Raw genomic sequence first — 20,577 nt, 5'->3', positions numbered from 1 at the left:
AAAAACGGTGCACCCGGGAAGTGGAGGTGGGAGGATCCCACGGAACTGAGGCCCACCAGATAGATGTGAATTGTGACAAGGGACATGTGGGTGATGATTCTGAAACTGCCGCAGTAACTCCTCTCTGGAGCTAGGATAGGTCAAAGGCGGTGGTTCTCCAAGTGTGAGTCCTAGACCAATCAGCGTCACCTGGGAACTTGTTAGAAGCGTCAGTTCTTGGGCCCCATTCCCGACCTATTGACTCAGAAACGCTAGGGCTAGGGCCCAGGTGTCCGTGTTTTAACATGCCCTCCAGGTGATTCTGATGCAGGCTGGAAGGAGTCCAACAGTGATTTCAAAGGGATTCCAAGAGGTTCCCCTTTCTGAAGATTAGGCTGCTCTCAAGATAATGGAGAGAAAGGAAAGGGGTTTGCTCCCTGGTTGGGGTCCCCTTCTGTTTAGCCATCACACTGCACAAGAAACGGAAAGAGACACATTATCTGCAGGAGGTAAGGGTGTAAGGTTAAAATATCACGGACACTCTCAGTTACCTTTCATGCATAACACCGTGTTAGTGATTTTCTGAGAAGACGTGAGCACAGAATTATTTCCTCTAGAAATTTATACGCAAGACGCAGTTCCTTAACATCATATTTGAACATTTCCTCTAGAACGGGAGTTTTTGTTGCCCGGAACCTCTGGGAACATTTTCCAACTTCAGTAATCTAGGGCTATACTTAGTGCCCAGGGGAAAGAATATTTAAAATTTGAAAAACATTCCCCAAGAGATTCTGATCAAGTTCAGCGTTTCTCTGGTCCTGGTGAAAGCCACGGAGGAAAGAGTGATCACGTCACGGTTCCAACCTGAGCTGAAGGTATTCCTAAGTCGTTCAACTGAAGCCCTTCAGGTCTGTCAGCTTTTCACTCACGACCCAGGGTGTGGAGGGCCCTGTTACCAATTTGGCTGCTAGATGGCTGGTGCTGAAGAAAAGTAAGGGTCTAAACAGCAACAGTGAGCCCTGGCTCTCTACAGTGAGCTTCTCCTTTGATTGAACTTGGATGTGGGGCTGGCAAGTTGCCCAGACCATCAGAGAGTGAAAGAATTTATTGTGAGTAAGTGCTGGAGGCGGAGGGAGTGGAAAAGGTCAAGGACACGGTTGAACTCAGACATCAGCTTGGCTTCATAAAGAGAGGCGTGGGCCGTGTTAAAGGAATTGAGGCTTTTGTCCTCTTTTTCTTTCTTTGCTAAATGCTGATTGACTCCCTTTTCACTGAGACGGTATGCTTTGGCTTTTGTTTTCCTCTGTTTTGTTTTTTGGTTGGCCTGGAAGCTCCATGACCAAAAGAAATGGCTTTTCTTGATGTTTTGTCTTCAAGTTTTGACATACCCAAGTAGCAACTCCTGAAACTTGTTCCTTGAGAGCTGCCTGCCCCCCAGCTCTGCCATTTCCAAACTCTGTAAGCTTGGGCAAGTCACTTAGCGCCTCAGCGTCTCATCTGCAACATACAGATATAATAGTTCTTACCTCACTGGGTGACTTTAAGGGCTGAATGGTTCATAAGTGGCAAGTGCTTACAACCACGCCTCACATAGAACAGGCGCACAGCAAGTATGAAAATTCTTATTGCTGTTGTGGTGGCTGTTTGCCCTGCCCTGGGTCTCTTACTTCTCACACTTCCCGTCCTTCACCCAGTATGTACCACGTGCCTGGTGGCCATAACTAGGGGAGAAGACAGACGCCATGGATTGGGGGTGAAATAGTTCCCCATAGGCCACATCCCATCTGCATTCATAGTACCTCCTTGTCTTCTCTGACTGACCGAGAGTTCCTGAATGAAATGGTAGGAGAGTGAAAGAATAGCAAAGAATTACTTTAATGACCTGAAAATGTGGCCTTTTAGCATCTAGAAATGTAAACAGTAGAAACTAGCACAAACAAATTTTAAATCATTCCAACATAACGTACAGACCGTGTCAGTCAGAATAGGCAACGTCTTGTGCAGGGAAGCCCAGCATTGTAAGAATGTATGATAACAAGGGCTTATTCCTTGCTCACATAACCAGTCTGTCCTGGTGAAGCTGGGTCCCTCCTCCATAGCTCTCTTCTCTGGCCGACTTGGGCTGGAAGGGCAGCCAGCATCTGGAGGGTTGCCATGTTGTAACCGTGGCACATGAAGAAGGTCACGAGGGACTTCCCTGGGGGTCCAGTGGATAAGACTCCGGGCTCCCAATGCAGGGGGCCCGGGTTTGATCCCACACGCTGCAACTAAGAGCCCGCACGCATGCTGCAACTAAAGATCCCTCACGCATGCTGCAACTAAAGATCCCGCCCGCCACAAGGAGGATCCCATGTGCCGCACTGCACTAAGGCCCGGTGCAGCCAAATAAATAAATAGATAAAAGAAATATTAAAAAGAAAAAAAGAAAAGTAAAGCTTAAAATAGGATAAACAAGAAAAAGAAAACAGTCACGAGGCAAATCATGTACTCGCTCTTAAAGCTGCAGCCCAGAAATCAGCCACTTCTCCTCACATTCCTTTGGCTAAAGCAAGTCAGCTGTCTATGCTTAACTTCCACAGGGTACTTTTTTTTTTCTTGTGGTACGCGGGCCTCTCCCGTTGCAGAGCACAGGCTCTGGACGCGCAGGCTCAGCGGCCATGGCTCACGGGCCCAGCCGCTCCGCGGCATGTGGGATCTTCCCGGACCGGGGCACGAACCCGTGTCCCCTGCATCGGCAGGCAGACTCTCAACCACTGCGCCACCAGGGAAGCCCCACAGGGTACATTTAATCTTTGAAGCAATATCCTAAAAACTATAAACATTGTAAACTATTGCTTCAAAAGAAATAATGAAAAATATTTCATATTTAACAGTATAAGGACACAAATGAACCTGAAGTGAATCATCTCAACCCCAGGTGCAAATTATACCAAGTCAGTTTTTTCAGTCTTAACTCCCTTTATTTTTGGCCGCACTGTGTGGCACGCGGGATCTCAGTTCTTCGACCAGGGATCAAACCCGTGCCCCTGCATCGGGAGCATGGAGCCTTAACCACTGGACCACCAGGGAAGTCCTTCATGTAATATTTACATGATTAGTATACTTTTTCAAAACCATCACCATAAGCAGAATGATACAATTTTCAAACACTTCAATTGTCTAAGAAAGAACTGCATAAAAAGATCAGTCTCATTCCCATTTTAGAACAATAGAGAGATAAGTGGAATTTCTCTCCCTGACTTATTTGTATTATCCTACATTTGTAGATATATAATTCCTAAAGTATATTTTTCTGTAATGTCTTTTGTTCCTGGTGTTCAGTGTATGCATATATGTATTCCAATTGCTTTAATTCAAAGAAACTACTTAAAATTTAACTAAGGAAATATATTTTTGAGAAAGTCTATCAAGTTTACTAGGTTGTAAACATGGACTACGGTCTTTTTCCTTTTAAGTTAACCTTGGTAATTCCAGCTGTATAATTCAGTGTTTGCATTTAAAGCCAACTCTGAATTATCCACAGCCATGAAATGAGAATAATAATAAACAGTATCTTAAGTTACTGTTTTATATACTTATTTAATCCCTTCAATGCTCAGAAGGAGGTGCTATTATCCCCCCCCGCCCCCATTTTACAATTTTAGCGATTGAGGAGAGGCTAAGAGACTTAACCAGGGTGACACAGTAAGTGGCAGAGAGAGCATGCAAATCCTAGTCTCCCTGGGCACCAGAGTCGGTGCTCTTAATACCACGCTATGCTCAGGCGCTGACCAAGCCCCCCCAAAGTGAAATAAGACCATTTTGATTATCCAACTGAACTTATCCACATGGAATCCCTGAATATATAAAACAAAAACAGGATTACTTAGGGCCAGATAAAAATACATCCCAGTGAGTTAAGAGTAGGTATAATTTACCCAAAAGCATAATGATCACCTACCCACACAGGTAGAATGGGTCCAATACAATGATATCTATGTTTAAAGTATATAAGTAGGGAGTAGCAGGCTTTTGTAGGCTAAACGGATGAAAAAACAGTTGTGCTTATAGATAAGCAGCCGAATTCTTAATATTAAAGGAAAAACAACTATTTAAAAAATTGGGTTAAACTGGTAGGTATGTCAAAGGCTTCTTTAGTAAAAGTAGAGATGAACAGCAAGGAATGTGCATTAACTCCAACTCACCTATTAACACGTGAACCTCCAGGCCTGCCAAGAGACTTAGAGTGGCCAGACGTGTCATAATAGGCTTTTAGTTTTCAGCAGGATCAGAGAGAAATCACATTTTAACTCCGATTAATTCCAACATCCTGTTAATTGAATACCTTGACAAGCTGGTTAATGAGACCGTGGACGGAAGAATGTAAGAGCACTTGTTTTTTATTGTGGCTTTTCAGTTTACATTTCCTTCATAAAGAAAAGCTGATAAATTACACTGGAACATCTATATTTGTAACCAGAAAATAAATTGCTATTACAGTAACTTTGCTGTGGTAGGCAGGCTACAGTATAAAGGGCATTTATTTTTAGGTAGATTGCTGGTGTTCAAAAATGTTCTATTTGCAAGGCTAGCTTGGTTAGCTACTATGCAGAAAAGAGTTAAGATAACATGCCTGAGACTGCTTTCGGAAGAATGGTCTGTTAGTAAGGTTGGACCTTGCCTGGCATCTGGGAACTTGGGTTTTGGGAGGGTTCCCACCAGTCCCAGAACTGATAAGGGTGACTCACTGTGTCTAAGTGGTTTGTGCAGTGTAGTGCCTGCTGAACTCTGCTTTCCTTCTGGGGGGAGTTTTGATGTATGGTTGACAGAGGGGACCTACGTGGCCAGCCCCCAATGAAAAGCCCAAATGCTAAGTCTCTAATGGGCGTCCCAGGGCAGTAACATCACACACGTGTTGCTGCATTTTTGTTGCTGGGGGAAGAGTGCGCTCTGAGTGACCCCTCATGGGAGGAATGAAACCAAGTAGGACCGTGTGGGCCCTCCCTGGTGGAAAAGCGCCTCTGTGTCCCCCGTTTCTTGTCTGTAGAAAAAGGCTTTAGTCTCCTAGACCCTTCGTGAGTTCCAAAGAGCAGACTCAAACATTTGCTCATTGGGGATGTGAGGGAATGCAGAAACAAAGGAGGAGCAATCAAGCAAGAAAAGTAATGACAGCTTAAACAGTAGTTCAGCAATAAAACAGAGTCTTAGTTCCTCCTCAAGAGATCCACATAATAATCTGACGTACATCTTTGAGTTGTTCTGCACAAACTAAGACTCCCCACCCAGGTGAAGGAGGGTGACTACACGCTGACCACAAGCAAGTAGACCTGAGACTGATTGGAACCAGAAGTTTGATTAAGATTACTGAAACATCACCCTGTTACCTCGCCACCAACCAATCAGAAGAAAGTCTTGCATCCTGCAGCCCTCCCCCCAAATGTTGCCTTCAAAAACCCTCCCCTGAAGCCACCAAGGAGTTCTGGTCTTTTGAGCATGAGCTGCCCATTCTCCTTGCTTGGCGTCCCGCAAATAAATGCTGTACTTTCCTTTACCACACCTGGTGTCAGTAGACTGGCTTTGCTGCTCGGTGGGCACACGGACCCAAATTTGGTTTAGTAACTGGAAGAGACTAAAAGAAAGCCTGCATGTGGATTCCTCTAGATTCTGCTTGTGTCTTTTTCCCTCGTGATCTGGCTGTATATCCATACTGTATCGCCGTAATACATCTTAGCCATGTGTGCCACTATATGCTGAGTCCCGTGAGTCCTTCTAGTGAATCTGAAGGTGGGGATGGTCTTGGAAACCCTTCAGCACAGCTATTTTCTACAGGCATTTTATAACCACAGGCTTTAGTTTGAAAAGCAGTGCTAAGTACATGTGTTTCATCAGAAAGATGATGTCTTGCCCCTGTTCTGACCAGATAAATAAAACTCCAAATATATTTGCAATCTTTGATTTCAATACATCAGCCCGCAACAAACATTTTACACAGTAGGAAGCTCTGGAAGAGAATCAGGAAGGCAGTGAATGCACACAGCAGAAACAATAGTTCACTTTTGAAGAAAAGTAAGCAGAAATGTCATTGTTCCTTTAGCCTTGGGGCACAATTATTCTTTGTTCTGAGAATTGTAAAAAGAATAAAATCCAAGAAGCCATATGAAGATCTCCTGTGGACTTTTAAAAATATCAGCCAGGGGAGAAAGTGGGCAGAGATAGAGGGATCGTGTTATCAACAAATGTTGTCTTTTTTGCTTGTTTGTTATTTTGTAATGCTTTTCTCTTCTTTTAAAAATTTTTTGCGCTTTGTGAATGTTGTCTTTTAAAATTACAATAACATTACCTTCACTACAATATCAGTATGTGTTTTATCTACTCTCCTTTTTAGGTACTGGGGGGCTGTGAAATATTTGTGAACAAAGGAAGAAAAAGCATTCACACTGTATGTTTTGAAATGGAATTGAAAACAAAAGAAGAGAACAAAGCAGAGCATTCACTGAGATCATCACATGAAAAGAGAAGATGCCTGACAGGATTAAAATGCCAGTGCCTGGCATCAGGTAAAATTAAAATGTCAATTTCATAATAAATATGTCATGAAGAGATCCTGTAACACAGTATGAAATGTTAGAAAACGACAGTGTGGTGCAATGTACATCTTCTAAGCATCACTGTAGTTTTTTTCCTCATCCTTTAAAGCAATGTGGTTTTTCAGAATGCATAAAATACAATGTTAGGACAGCGTTTAACACGTTTCATATAGTTTCACAGGGTATTTCCAGAATATGAGTAATAATTTAAGGAAGATATTTCATCTGTTGAGAGTATGGTTTGAAACTCTCTTCCTTTCCTCTACGATTCCTGTAACATTTATGCATCTTTAGCATCGGCCTCCCGTGTTTTTCCGCTTGCCACCCACTGACTACTTTGTAATTAAGTTTATTTTTTTCTCCACAAACTGAAGATTTCTTAATGGAAGAAATGGTGAAAGACTGGCCTTAAGGGGCAACGGGTTTTGCCAGAAAGTTGCAAAAGGATAAGGTTAGAAAGAAGAAAGATAGTGAGAGTAATGAATAGTTTGAGGACTAGAGATGGCACGGAGTTACTCGAATTGCAATGTGAAGCCTATTGAAATGATCTGTCGTTAAAATAGAAGTGATGTGACAAATAGCTATGTCTATCAAAGAACTTTAATATTGTCTCAAAAAGGATTATTTTCCAATACTCTCAGTTCAGTTAGAATATATAAATCATTTGTAACAAAGATATTTTTATTTCTGTTACATTCCTCATAATAAAGGTGAGTAGATTTGGCTTCACAAAATTATTTCTAAGACCGTAAACTCCTTTAAGGAAGGGAAGTGAATCCATTATTCCTTACTTATATTTTTCTCCCCACACCCTCAGGCTCTTCTCAATGCTTAGTTCATAAAAGGAATTTGGAGAAAAGTGGAGGGGGTGATGGGGGCAGGTTGCTCCTTTTGTTGATAGGTCGACTTGAAGAAAAATGCACAATATAAGAGTTGTGAGTTTGGTGTTTGTTTTTAACTTTTTATTTTATACTGGGGTATAGTTGATTAACAATGTTGTATTGGTTTCAGGTGTACAACAGAGCGATTCAGTTATACATATTACATGTACCTGTTCTTTTTCAAATTTTTTTTCCCAATTAGGTTGTTACAAAATATTGAGCAGAGTTCCCTGTGCTACACAGCAGGTCCTTGTTGGGTATCCATTTTAACTATAGCAGTGTGTACATGTCAAGACCTTACTGGGGACTATTGCCCAGGAGACAGCCTCTCAGTAGTTCCGAGGGAACTGCCCTGAAGAGGAAGAGGAAGAGGAAGAAGCCTAGTTTATATATGATTTTTGGCTAGGGAATCTATGCAGTCAAGCATGCATCTTGGTAGAAGATTACTGCTATTCGCAAAGAACAGGTATCTCAGGTTAATGATTTTAGTGCTTTTCTATGTATGGGTCTAACTATCTAAGGGGCTTGTTTTTTCCAAAGCACAGAGTGCCTCATCCTGTTTTTCATCCTGAATTTTTCTCAGGGTACACTGTCAGTCAGTAACGACTTAGAGCTGGGTGCTGAGCAATGCTCTTTGCTCTTCTTTGTTTACAGCTATGTTATAAAAAATTAATTTTACTTTGTAATTCATAATTGAGAGGTGGACTGCAGCTCTATCTGATTTCAGTTCTAGAATTTCCACTGGGTTCTATTTATAGTTCATACTTCTTTGCTGAGAGTCCCTGTCTGTATATTCATTGTGAGGGTATTTTTATTTACTTCCCCTGAGCATAATTAAAATAGCTCCTTTAATATCCTTTAATAATTTGGACAACTGAGTCATCTTAGGGTTGATCTCTGTTGATTAACTTTTCTCCTAAAAATTGGGCCACGTTCTCCCGTTTTGTTGTATAATTTTGGATTTTTCCCCGGATGTTGTGAATGTTATATCATGGAGACTCTGGATTCTGCTCTAGTCTCCTGAAGAGTTGATTTCGATATTTTGCTTGTTTGTTTGTTTTTAAATCGGGTATGTCATTTGGTTGGTTTCAGACTTCATGGTCTGAATCTCCGGAGGTGGCAACATCTCAGATTTCAGCTCTCTTAGATTTAGCTGTGTTAATTTGAGCCTACCCTAGCACCTGTGCAGTTCAGGGGTCAGCCGCAGAATTGAGCAAAATTTGTAGAGAGAAATCGATGCACCCCCCTCTCTTGTCTCCTTTCCATTGTCACCCCCTTGCTCTCCAGTGGCTGTGGTTGCCCTGGATTCTATCCTCTATTTCTTCAGGCCAGAAATTCTGCAGATTTTCTGAGTTTTAGCCACTCCAGGTAGAGATATCTTTGTTTCTTCCTCAGTCTAACGGATGGAAAACTGGTACTGTGCTCTGTTCCTTCTTCCGAGTTTCAAATTCCCTCCAAGATCTACTGTTTTTGTTTATTCTCCTATGCCTCCCAGTCACTGTTTGTTTTATATTATTTTTGGTATTTTTTCCCCAGCATCTTAAATTGTTTCCTGTGGCAGGGTTGGATCTAGTAGAGCTACTCAGCTGTACTGATAGCAAAGCTGATAGCTCTATGTGATTTCAAATATGACAACTATAAAATGAACTTTGTGACTGTAAAAGTTCCTATGGTGTTTTCGCTAGTGGGATATTATAATAAAAATAATCGGCCTAGCTATTAAAAGTGAGCCTACCAAATATAACTTTTCTATAAGCTATTTAAATATTTTAAAAATAGAATTTTCAAAAGATAGTAAAATAAAAAGTAACCAGAACTATAATTACTTGGAAATTCATATTCTAAATTAAGGATATTTGAAGGAAGAATAAGTGGCATTACAGAAGACATAAGGTGAGAAGTAAACACAAAGGCTGTGACCTTGATTCTAAGTCATTATAGATAAAGACATTGGACTTCAGTATAGGTTTTCTCCCTCAAAGTCTGATGTGGGTTGGCAGGGGCTCTCGTCCATTTAGTGACTCAGGGATCCAGCTTCCCACCATCTTGTGATGTTGCCATGTAAACACGTGGCTTGCATGACCTCTGCTATAGGGAGAGAAAGAGCCAGAGAGTTGCTTGCACACAGGCTTTTTATAGCCGGACTTGGAAACGGCGTGCCATTTTTGTCTACATTCCATTGGCAAGAACTCAGTGAAATGCTCCCAATCCATCTGCAAGGGAGGTTGGGAATGTTGTCTTTCTGTGTGTCCAAGAAGAGGAAATGGTACGGTGAACACATGGCACCGTATGTGCAACGCTCTCCTTTTAATCGAGGCTACAAGAGGGAAAAAAAAAAAGATACGGTTTTTAAGTCCACATTTCTCTTCTTAATGGGAAAGAAAGTTGCTACTTCTTGCATATTACAAGAATACTGATAGGATCAAGATTACCTCAGAAAAGTATTTATGCAGTTGATCCAAAAGGAGCAGTGAGGCCCACTTACAGTAAAGAGTGACATCTTTAGTTATAGACAGACTGGTATTTGCGTACGAGGGCGGTGTTCTATAAGATGTTCTTTCTGCTCCCTTTTCTCAGTAGTTTTAGCAGCCTGCTCTTATATTATAAGGGCAATACGGAGTCTGTAGTTCTTGTACAATAAAAGATATAGGATATGTAGCTTTTATATACAAGAAGGTAATCTGCAGCCTATATGGAGGGTAGGAGCACTGAGAGCTTGCCACTGAGGGTTGGTGCAGCTGGGCTACCTTCATGCTGATTGTCCTTCAACCCCAGGGAGGCTGGTGGGCTGGGCTTTGAACTTTCTCTCCTGGGGCTCTCTGCCCTGACATGTGGGAGTGGCCTACGTGTAATCCATTCAGGAATCCCAAAGCTTGAAAAGTTCTCCATTGATTACTGATTCTCCCTTCAAAAGTATTCCCTACGTCAGATTTGGGACTTACTGTGCATGGTTTGTTTTATTGTTACAGTTGGGTTTTAATTTTTTTTTAACTTAGAATATCTTAGCTGATCTTTCATAGTTTCTCTGGTGGGGTTCTTTGTATTATTGTAACGAACTTTAACCTCTTTCCTGTTTTACTAAGTAAATGTTTAACACAGTTTTTTTTTAGCTCCTTTCATCCCTATATACAGAGAGGGAGAGAAGTGGAGCGAGAAACCAAAAGATAAAGGAATAGATGGCAATTTCTGTACACGATACAGGATTTTTGTGCAGAAATGATCAAAAACTATTTTCTGAAAGAGCCAGTATCTCTGTCACAATCATTTTATGAAGAAATTATTTTATTATTTTAATACCGTACATAATACTTTCTGGAATTTATAATATATTTCTAGAATTATAATACGTTAATATATTCTTGTATATTAATATATTATATATCATATTTTCTAGAATTTATACAATATAAAGTATACAAAAAATGCCCCAAAAAATCAAAAAGAAAAAATTTGCTCACAGTCCCATCATTCATTCACTGTTTACAATTTAGAAAATGTGTGCACTGAAAACTTGATGATATTTGTAAGGAGATAGAGGGCAAATCCGTTACAAAATCATGAACAGCTGGTTAGCTGAGGAGGCAGTCTGTAGAAATGGAGAGAATGGAAGATTTGAGACAGTGATATTAGAAGAGCATGAAGCAACTAAATGAATGAAGAGGCGTCAGAGAGGAAAAATTTTTCCTCTACCCTTCTGAGTTCTTCTTGCCGGTCTAAGAATTAATCTGACATGAGACAGATTGACAGCAGAAAATCAAACAAAAATTTAGTAGCATGTAGACATGGGAGAGACCCAGGAAAACTGAGTAACTTGCCAGAATGTCTGAAGCCCTCACCTTAAATACCATCTTCAGCTAAAGACAAAAGAGGATGTTGGGGGCAGTGGTTTGGAACTTCAACGGGGAGGAAGGCAATTCACACAGAGATGGAAAAGCAAATGTTCGCTAAACAAATGTTTGCTGGGCCTTGCAGAGATGATGCAGAAACAGAGTGGACCCTGATCTCTAGGCCCTGCTGAGTTTCCCCAATACATCTAGCCTGTGTTCTTTAGATACCTCTAGTGATAGCTCTATTCTGGGAACAGGACTTCTGTCTAAATTCTTTTAGGTAGTGAGGTGGAAGGTCAGAGATTCTTCCTGAGTCTTTTGGGTCTTGATGGTTTTCAGCTTGAAATAATCCGCATGTCAAAGAGATACATTTTGGTGTGGCGAATTTTGTTCCCCTATAGAGTAAAAGTGTTATAAAGGTATAGTGTTAGGGCTTCCCTGGTGGCGCAGTGGTTGAGAGTCCGCCTGCCGATGCAGGGGATACGGGTTTGTGCCCCGGTCCAGGAAGATCCCACATGCCGCGGAGCGGCTGAGCCCATGAGCCATGGCCGCTGAGCCTGTGTGTCCGGAGCCTGTGCTCAGCAACGGGAGAGGCCGCAGAAGTGAGAGTCCCGCGTACTGCAAAAAAACAAAAAAACAAACAAAAAAAACAACTTTCTTAACCTCAGATGTGCAATGAGGATGATAATAAGTGCTACCTCAAAAAGGTATGGGGAGGACTAAAAGTACATGACACATTGTAAATGTTCACATGTTATTATTAATACTGTTACTGCTACTATGTATATGGTTTATTCAAGAATGACTACGGGGACCATCTATTGATGGAGCCATACTCAAAGAAGACCCCCGGGCTTTAAGTCAAAAGACTGATAAATAAATATACATATAGCTTTATGTTAAAATGAAGTTTTCAATTCTCCACTTTAGCCAGCTTTGCCAATTACCAAACCAATTCCAATCCTAATTGCTTTTTTTTTTTTTTGGTACGTGGGCCTCTCACTGTTGCGGCCTCTCCCGTTGAGGAGCACAGGCTCCGGACGCGCAGGCTCAGCAGCCATGGCTCACGGGCCCAACCACTCCGCGGCCTGTGGGATCCTCCCGGACCGGGGCACGAACCCGTGTCCCCTGCATCGGCACGCGTACTCTCAACCACTGCGCCACCAGGGAAGCCCCCTAATTGCTTTTGATGAGGGAATTCTCCTACAAGTTGGTTTATTTTTCTGCAGATTATTAGCTTACAAACACAAAAATAAGATCCAAATCCTATGAAAATACAAAGCTCCCATGACAGATAAGTATCACTTCACTCAACCCTTCCTTCCATAGTTTTTTAAAGATTAAGAGTTTAAAAGAGTAAAGCCATGTGCCTGTGGCCCATGGCATCCTGTACCAGTCCGGCTCCACCCTTCTGTCCCTATGCAACATTCATCTTATAAAACAAGGGCCAAGGTCTTTTCAAGCTGAGGTTGCCTTCTGTAGCTGGTGCAGGATTCCCGTTGCACCTTGCTTTCAAACATTTCAATGTTGCATCTCTCTTGTTATCTTACCTTAAAAAATCATATTGAAGTAAATGGTGTCAGTAGTATCCTGAGACCTAGCCTATTGTATTGGCCTAGGTCACCCAGAGGCGTCTACCCAGGAGAAATGAGGGAAATTAATCACTACCTCCCGACAAAATAAACAGAATTTCCTTTTTCTTGTCCAGGATCATAATAATAACTACTTCTGGTTAGGCTATAAAGGGCTCAAGTGAAGAGGGCGATGGAATCCCAGGTTGCTTCTGATAGAATCATCTCAATGTTTTAGTAATTAGCAATTGGGCTTTTCTCAAATGTCTTAAATGGAAAATTTGTAATTATTTGGAGAAAAAGTTCCGTATTTTGGGGGTCAGATGGGGAAAAGATACCCCAACGTCTACAGCTATTGATCCTAAGGGAAGACAAATCAGAAGGAAACAAATATCATCCAGTAGTATTTATTAAGGTAGGGCTCTGTTGGGCTTCTTCCCAAAGGTAAAAAGAGACTCGGCCCCTCTTCTCCCAGTGATAATAGATTTAAGAAAATCAGCTCAGATTGTGATGAAACAAAAGACGTATTAGAGCTGAAGACAAAATGGCCAACAAACACTCAGACCAAACAGAGAGCAAATACAAAATCACTGAACGTTGTATCGATTTTTCTGTCTGAAAGCTGGATGTATGTTTGACTATAGGATTTCAGAATTCGATCGAACGTCTTAGATTAAGAATCATAACTCTTAGCCTTAAAAGGGATACTCATGATTTAGAGGCAAGAGCAGCAAATGAGGTTTCAGAAGACCTGAATTCTAGTCCCAGCTCCATTCTGTATTTAGGTGAAGACACTTAACCTCTCTGAGCTGAGTGAATTAAGATCAGACATTTATTGGATTCTAATCTAGTCCTTGACCCTTAGCAGCCACGACCTTGGGCCCAGTGCTTAACCTTCCCTAGCCTTGGATTGGCTATTTGCAAAACAGGGATAATCATAGAAATAAACTGTAGTAGGTAGAAGTGATGATTCCATGGAATAAACATATGTAAAGAGCATAGCACTGTGGCCAGCATACAAGTACTCAACAAATAGTAGCTGGAATTTACTTATTCACTTGTTTGGGAGGTGGTTAGAGAGACTGGCAGGAAGGAATGAGTGTCAGAATCGGTGGGGTAAGCTCACTGAAAGGGAGCTATTTTTTAAAAATTATTTACAGTTTTTCAGCCTCTAAAGAAATGCTGGTACCCTAAGGCATCGTCCTGGGTGACCACACCCTAGTCAAACCTCTCATAACAGATCTTGCTCTTTTGCATGAAGATCCAGGGTCTGTGAATGCCTTCTGTGTAGTACTCATTCTTTTTAACCAGAAACTAGACAGTTAGCCTGGGGAATAAAAGAGCATGCAGAAGTACAATTTATATTTATAGTAATTATTTTAGCTTTTATTCCAGTATTGACAATGCCATATTAATAGTATCCTTTTCCAACAATTGAGAACTGTTTAGCCACCAAAAAGATGATCCAAATTTAATGCACTTAGGGCTTAGAGAGTGCCTGTTTGGGACCTCCAGGAAGTCAACTCTGAGACAACCAGGATAAAAAGAGGTTTGGGGGAAGGATGGAGAAGTAACATCTCTGAAAGGTAAATGGCGAGGGAAGGCTTGGGCAGAGAAAACCTTGATCCTGAGATGCTGATTTGACACTTCTGAAAGGAAAGCGAGGAGCTTCAGACCAAAATGCAGATGTGATCAAGTTTCAGCCAACCCGAGAGGGAGCTCCAGACCAAAGATTGCTCCTTACAGGAGTCCCACATTGGGCAGGAAGGGCCAGGTACCAGTGACCCACCATGCTCATTCACATGGTGGGGACTGCCCATCAAGCATGCATCGCCTCTGCCCCCACCTCCAAAGTTGAGGCGCATCCTGAAGGTGATATAGCTGGAGGCTGCCCGCTAAGCCTCCTGTGTGTAGCTGAGCAACAATTTTCTTTCTTGAAGGAAGATCTGAGAGGCATACCTGAATGGCTGCCAAAGAGGGTTCCCATAATATACACACCCTCAGTATATTTTATTAGAATACAAATTTTTCCTGTTTTTATACCTTACATCATTTAATGTTTTGTGATTTAAATCTTTATATTTTTTCTTGAATTTTTTTTACCAAATTCTTGAGTAGTTAAATTGAAATAGCAAATTACAAATTATAGTAAAGGACTTTAAAATATATATTTAAAAGTTGATTTATTTTATTTTTAGAGGCAACTAAGTAAATATTCATTCCTGTGTTCCCAAGTGTACCGATAAAGTTGGCATTTAAAATGCTGAGGTACCTAACCATAAAATTTCATTTATATTTTGTATTGAATTAAAATTCGTACTTTTGAAGTCACATTTTTGATATTGCAAGCACATGTTAGATGCAAAAACAGCATTCTCTTTTAGTTTTCAGGTTCTTTGAGGATAGGCATTGTATCCGTATTGCCAAGTATTTTCCAAGAGGTTCTGTAGCCCAATTATAATGAACAGAGAATCACCTCATTTCTTGAATGTGATGAAGGATTATTTAAAATAGACCTTTAACATTAGTGAGATATATAAAACATTCATTGAAAATGAAATATGTTTTTTACGTAACCTTACCTTTTAGTGAATTCAGGAGGATGATAGACTATGCTTTTGGATTACTCTGTGATACAATGAAAGTTGTAAACAAAATGAGCCATGGACATTAGAAATGGAAAGCCATACTCTCTCCATCATGACAGTAAACCAGAGGATATTCTTTCGTATATAGTTTTACAGACATGTATGGACAGACAGATTGAATTCTGTTGATATACGTTGGAATTTCCAATGTGCTTTAAGACCTTTTTAAAAATGTAAATATTGGCTCCCTGGATTATCTAAAGATTTAAATAAGTTAACCTGCACATACATGGCAGTCATAGTTATTATGTAACTAACTTTTGTATTCTGCAGCCAAAAGAAATTCCTGTATTCTGATGAGACTCAGTAAATATGGATAGAAAAAAATGTTTATTTATTTAACATCTCCTAATTATATCACATTTTGCTGAGTGTTTTTCCATACACATTCTTTCTTTTCTTTTCTTTTTGGTTCGGTTTTGTTTTTGGTTTTGTATGTTTTAAATTAATTTTTAGTGGAGTATAGTTGATTTACAGTGTTGTGTTGGTTTCTGCTGTACAGCAAAGTGAATCAGTTATACATATACATGTATTCACTCTTTTTCTAGATTTTATTCCCCTATAGGTCATTACAGAGTATTGAGTAGAGTTCCCTGTGCTATACAATAGGTTCTTATTAGTTTTCTATTTTATACATAGTAGTGTATATATGTCAATCCCAGTCTCCCAGTTGATCCACGCCCCCCTTCCCCCGTGGTAACCATAAGTTTGTTTTCTACATCTGTGACTATTTCTGTTTTGTAAATAGGTACGTTTGTACCGTGTTTTTAGATTCCACATGTAAGCAATATCATATGATATTTGTCTTTCTCTGTCTGACTTACTTCACTTAGTATGATAATCTCCAGGTCCATCCATGTTGCTGCAAATGGCATTATTTCATTCTTTTTAATGGCTGAGTAATATTCCATTGTATATATGTACCACATCTTCTTTATCCATTCATCTGTCGATGGACATTTAGGTTGCTTCCATGTCTTAGCTATTGTAAACAGCACTGAAATGAAAATTGGTGTCATGTATCCTTTCAAACTATGTTTTTCTATGGATATATGGCCAGGAGTGGGATTACTGGATCATATAGTAGCTCTATTTTTAGTTTGTTTTTTGTTTAACACCTTTATTGGAGTATAATTGCTTTACAATGGTGTGTTAGTTTCTGCTTTATAACAAAGTGAATCAGCTATACATATACATATATCCCCATATCTGTTCCCTCTTGAATCTCCCTCCCTCCCACCCTCCCTATCCCACCCCTCTAGGTGGTCACAAAGCACAGACCTGATCCCCCTGTGTTATGTGGCTGCTTCCCACTAGCTATCGGTTTTGCATTTGGTAGAGTATATATGTCCATGCCACTCTGTCACTTTGTCCCAGCTTACCCTTCCCCCTCCCCATGTCCTCAAGTCCATTCTCTAGTAGGTCTGCATCTTTATTCCCATCTTGTGCCTAGGTTCCTCATGACCATTTTTTTTTTTAGATTCCATATATATATGTTAGCATACAGTATTTGTTTTCCTCTTTCTGATTTACTTCACTCAGTATGACAGACTCTAGGTCCATCTACCTCACTACAAATAACTCGATTTCATTTCTTTTTATGGCTGAGTAATATTCCATTGTATATATGTGCCACATCTTCTTTATCCACTCATTTGTTGATGGACACTTAGGTTGCTTCCATGTCCTGGCTATTGTAAATAGTGCTGTAATGAACATTGTGGTACATGGCTCTTTTTGAATTATGGTTTTCTCAGGGTATATGCCCAGTAGTGGGACTGCTGGGTCATATTGTAGTTCTATTTTTAGTTTTTTAAGGAACCTCCATGCTGTTCTCCATAGTGGCTGTATCAATTTACATTCCCACCAGCAGTGCAAGAGGGTTCCCTTTTCTCCACACCCTCTCCAGCATTTATTGTTTGTAGATTTTTTGATGATGGCCATTCTGACCTGTGTGAGGTGATACCTCATTTTAGTTTTGATTTGCATTTCTCTAATGATTAGTGATGTTGAGCATCTTTTCATGTGTTTGTTGGCCATCTGTATGTCTTCTTTGGAGAAATGTCTATTTAGGTCTTCTGCCCATTTTTGGATTGGGTTGTTTTTTGGGTTTTTTTGTTTTTTTTTTTGTGCAGTACGCGGGCCTCTCACTGTTGTGGCCTCTCCCGTTGCGGAGCATAGGCTCTGGACACACAGGCTCAGCGGCCATGGTTCACGGGCCCAGCCGCTCCGCGGCATGTGGGATCTTCCCAGACCAGGGCACGAACCCGTGTCCCCTGCATCGGCAGGCGGACTCTCAACCACTGTGCCATCAGGGAAGCCCTGTTTTTTTGATAATGAGCTGCATGAGCTGTTTGTATATTTTGGAGATTAATCTCTTGTTGGTCACTTAATTTGCAAATATTTTCTCCCATTCTGTGGGTTGTCTTTTCATTTTGTTCCTACATAGTCTTTTATGTAAGGCTTTCTTCACTCAGCACTTTTTTTTCAGATTCATCCACATTGTTACTTGTTTCAGTAGTTCATTTCTTTTTCTTTTTTTTTTTTTTTTAGTGAGTTATACCTCCTTGTGTGAAGATCGCAGTTTGTTTATTCATTGTCTTACTTATGGGCAACTCTGTTTCCAATTTCAGACTACTGTAAATAAAGCTGTTAAGAACCTTTTCATACTAGTCTTTTTTGTACACATTTGTTATCATTTCTCTTGAGTAAATACTGATGAGGGGAATTGTTTGGTTATAGAGTAGGCATATGTCTAATTTTAGAAGAAGCTGCCAGATCTTTGTCCAAAGTAGTTGTATGTTGTTTCACTCCCACCGACAATGTTCCGATTGCTCCATATGTTCACTAACATTTGGTGGTGTTGATCTTTTCAATTTTAGCCAAACTGGTGGGTATGTTTTGTGAGCTAATTGTGGTTTTATTTTGCATTTCCCTGATGATTGATGATGTTGGGCGCATTGTCATGTGCTCATGGACCATTTGTATCTCTTCCTTTGTGAGATCTCTACTCAACTTTTTTGTTCATTTTTAAATTGCTTTTTTCTTTTTATTATTGAGTTTCAGAAATTCTGTTTGTATATTGATGGCAGTATTTTGTGAGATATATGTTATGCAGAGTTTTCTCCCAGTGTGAAGGTTTTTCATTAATTTTCTAAATGATATCATTTGGTGAACAAAAGTTTTAAATTTTCATGAAGTCTAATTCATCATTATTTTCGTTTATGGTTATTGCTTTCTTTGTTCTGTCTTAGAAATCTTTGCCTACCTCCAAGTCACAAAAATATTCTATGTTTCCACATAAATGATTTATTTTATTTTACTTTATTTTTTAATATTACTTAACTAATTTATTTTTGGCTGCATTGGGTCTTCGTTGCTGCACGCAGGCTTTCTCTAGTTGGGGCAAGCGGGGGCTACTCTTCATTGTGGTGTGGCGGGCTTCTTATTGTAGTGGCTTCTCTTGTTGCGGAGCACGGGCTCTAGGTGCGTGGGCTTCAGTAGTAGTGGCTGCAGGCTCAGTAGTTGTTGCTCGCAGGCTCTAGAGCGAAGGCTCAGTAGTTGTGGCGCACGGGTTTAGTTGCTCCACGGCATGTGGGATCTTCCCGGACCAGGGCTCGAACCCGTGTCCCCTGCACTGGCAGGTGGATTCTTAACCACTGTGCCACCAGGGAAGTCCCCCACATAAAAGATTTATAGTTTTACTTTGTACATTTAGGTCTATGTTCTATCTCAAATTAAGTTTTTATTGTGTGAGGTAGGAATCAAGTTTCAATATCTTTGCATATGGGTACCCCGTTATTCCAGCATTATTCATGGAAAAGGCTCTCCTGTCCCTAACAGATTGCCTTGGCTACTTCGTCAGAAATCAAATGAGCATATAAGTGGGACACTTCTGGGCTCTCTATTTAATCTGTTGATATTTCTATTGGTCTGTATGCCAGGCTGTCTATGATGTTATAGTAGGTCTTAAAAGTCAGTTATTGTAAGTCCTCTAAGTTTGCTTTTCTTTTTCAAAATTGCTTTGGATAATTTGCATTCTTCCTTTACATTCCTATATGGCTTTATTTTCCTATATTCCTTTTGTAATCAGTGTGATTATTTTTTAGGTCTGCTGGGATTATGATTGGGAATGTGATGAGTCTAAAATCAAAACTGGGAGAAATATATCTTAACATTGAGTTTTCCAGTACATGAACATGGTGTATCTTTCCATTTAGTTAGGTCTTTCTGAATTTCTATCAGCAGTTTTTTGTAGTTAATAATAAAGAGGTCTTGCATATCCTTTGTGAAATTTATTCTTAACCACTTTATAGTTTCTGATGTTATCATAAATTAAACTGTTTCCAGTTTTATTTTCTAATTGTGTGCTAGCATATAAAACATGATTGACTTTTTCTATTATTTTATTTCCAAATATATGGATTTTGTCTAAATATCTATTGTACTTATTTCTTTTTTAATGTTTTGATAATTTTATTTTTTATTATTTTTAATTAATTTATTTGGCTATGCCAGGTCTTAGTTGCGGTTAGTTGCCTTGTGCGGGATCTTCGTTGTGGCATGCGGGATCTGTTAGTTGCGGCATGCAGGGTCTTTAGTTGCGGCATGTGAACTCTTAGTTGCAGCATGTGGGATCTAGTTCCCTGACCAGGGATTGAACCCGTGCCCCCTGCATTGGGCATGCCAGTCTTAGTCACTGGACCACCAGGGAAGTCCCTGTTGTACTTATTTCTAATTTAATCTCATTGTAGTCAGAGTGCATACTCTGTTTCATTTCAGTCCTCTTAAGTTTATTGACCTTAGTTTTATGGCCCATCATATGGTCTTCCATGCTACCTGTATGTTTACCAAGATTGTTTGAGATGATACAAAAGAAATACAAAAATTAAACTGCTTTCTTGCAGTTTCCCAACCACATGGGAGTTAGAAATGTAAATACATGGAACAATACAACAAAGTCAGGAAAAACTAAATTATATCATCAGTAGGGTTTAACCACATAAGTGATGAAAAGTCCTAAAGGAAAGGATTTACCATAGTAGGGGCACAACAGGGTATGCACCCCTCCACTTATTCTGGACTTGAGTGTTTAAGCCAATTCT

At 40.1% G+C, this 20,577-nt stretch overlaps 1 protein-coding gene across 4 annotated transcripts in view; it reads left to right on the top strand.

Moving 5' to 3' along the window:
• The window catches only part of PRRG1 (proline rich and Gla domain 1), a 229,482-nt gene that overhangs the window by 64,444 nt on the left and 144,461 nt on the right, over positions 1-20,577 (top strand). For 3 of the 4 annotated variants that reach the window (XM_089904993.1, XM_089904994.1, XM_089904995.1), the window contains exon 2: positions 6,344-6,515. In XM_089904993.1, coding sequence (XP_089761119.1) covers positions 6,344-6,515 — 172 coding nt within the window. Of the gene's footprint in view, positions 1-6,343; positions 6,516-20,577 lie in introns of those variants that run through there. The other variant, XM_089905003.1, reaches the window with a different exon arrangement.

Source organism: Delphinapterus leucas, chromosome X (genome assembly GCF_059928025.1).
Source record: "Delphinapterus leucas isolate spDelLeu-1000000601 "Yukka" chromosome X, BTC_Dleu_Yukka2, whole genome shotgun sequence".
Taxonomy (NCBI): domain Eukaryota; kingdom Metazoa; phylum Chordata; class Mammalia; order Artiodactyla; family Monodontidae; genus Delphinapterus; species Delphinapterus leucas.
The sequence above is the reverse complement of the archived record's forward strand: the minus strand, read 5'-3'. Positions and strand labels throughout refer to the sequence as shown.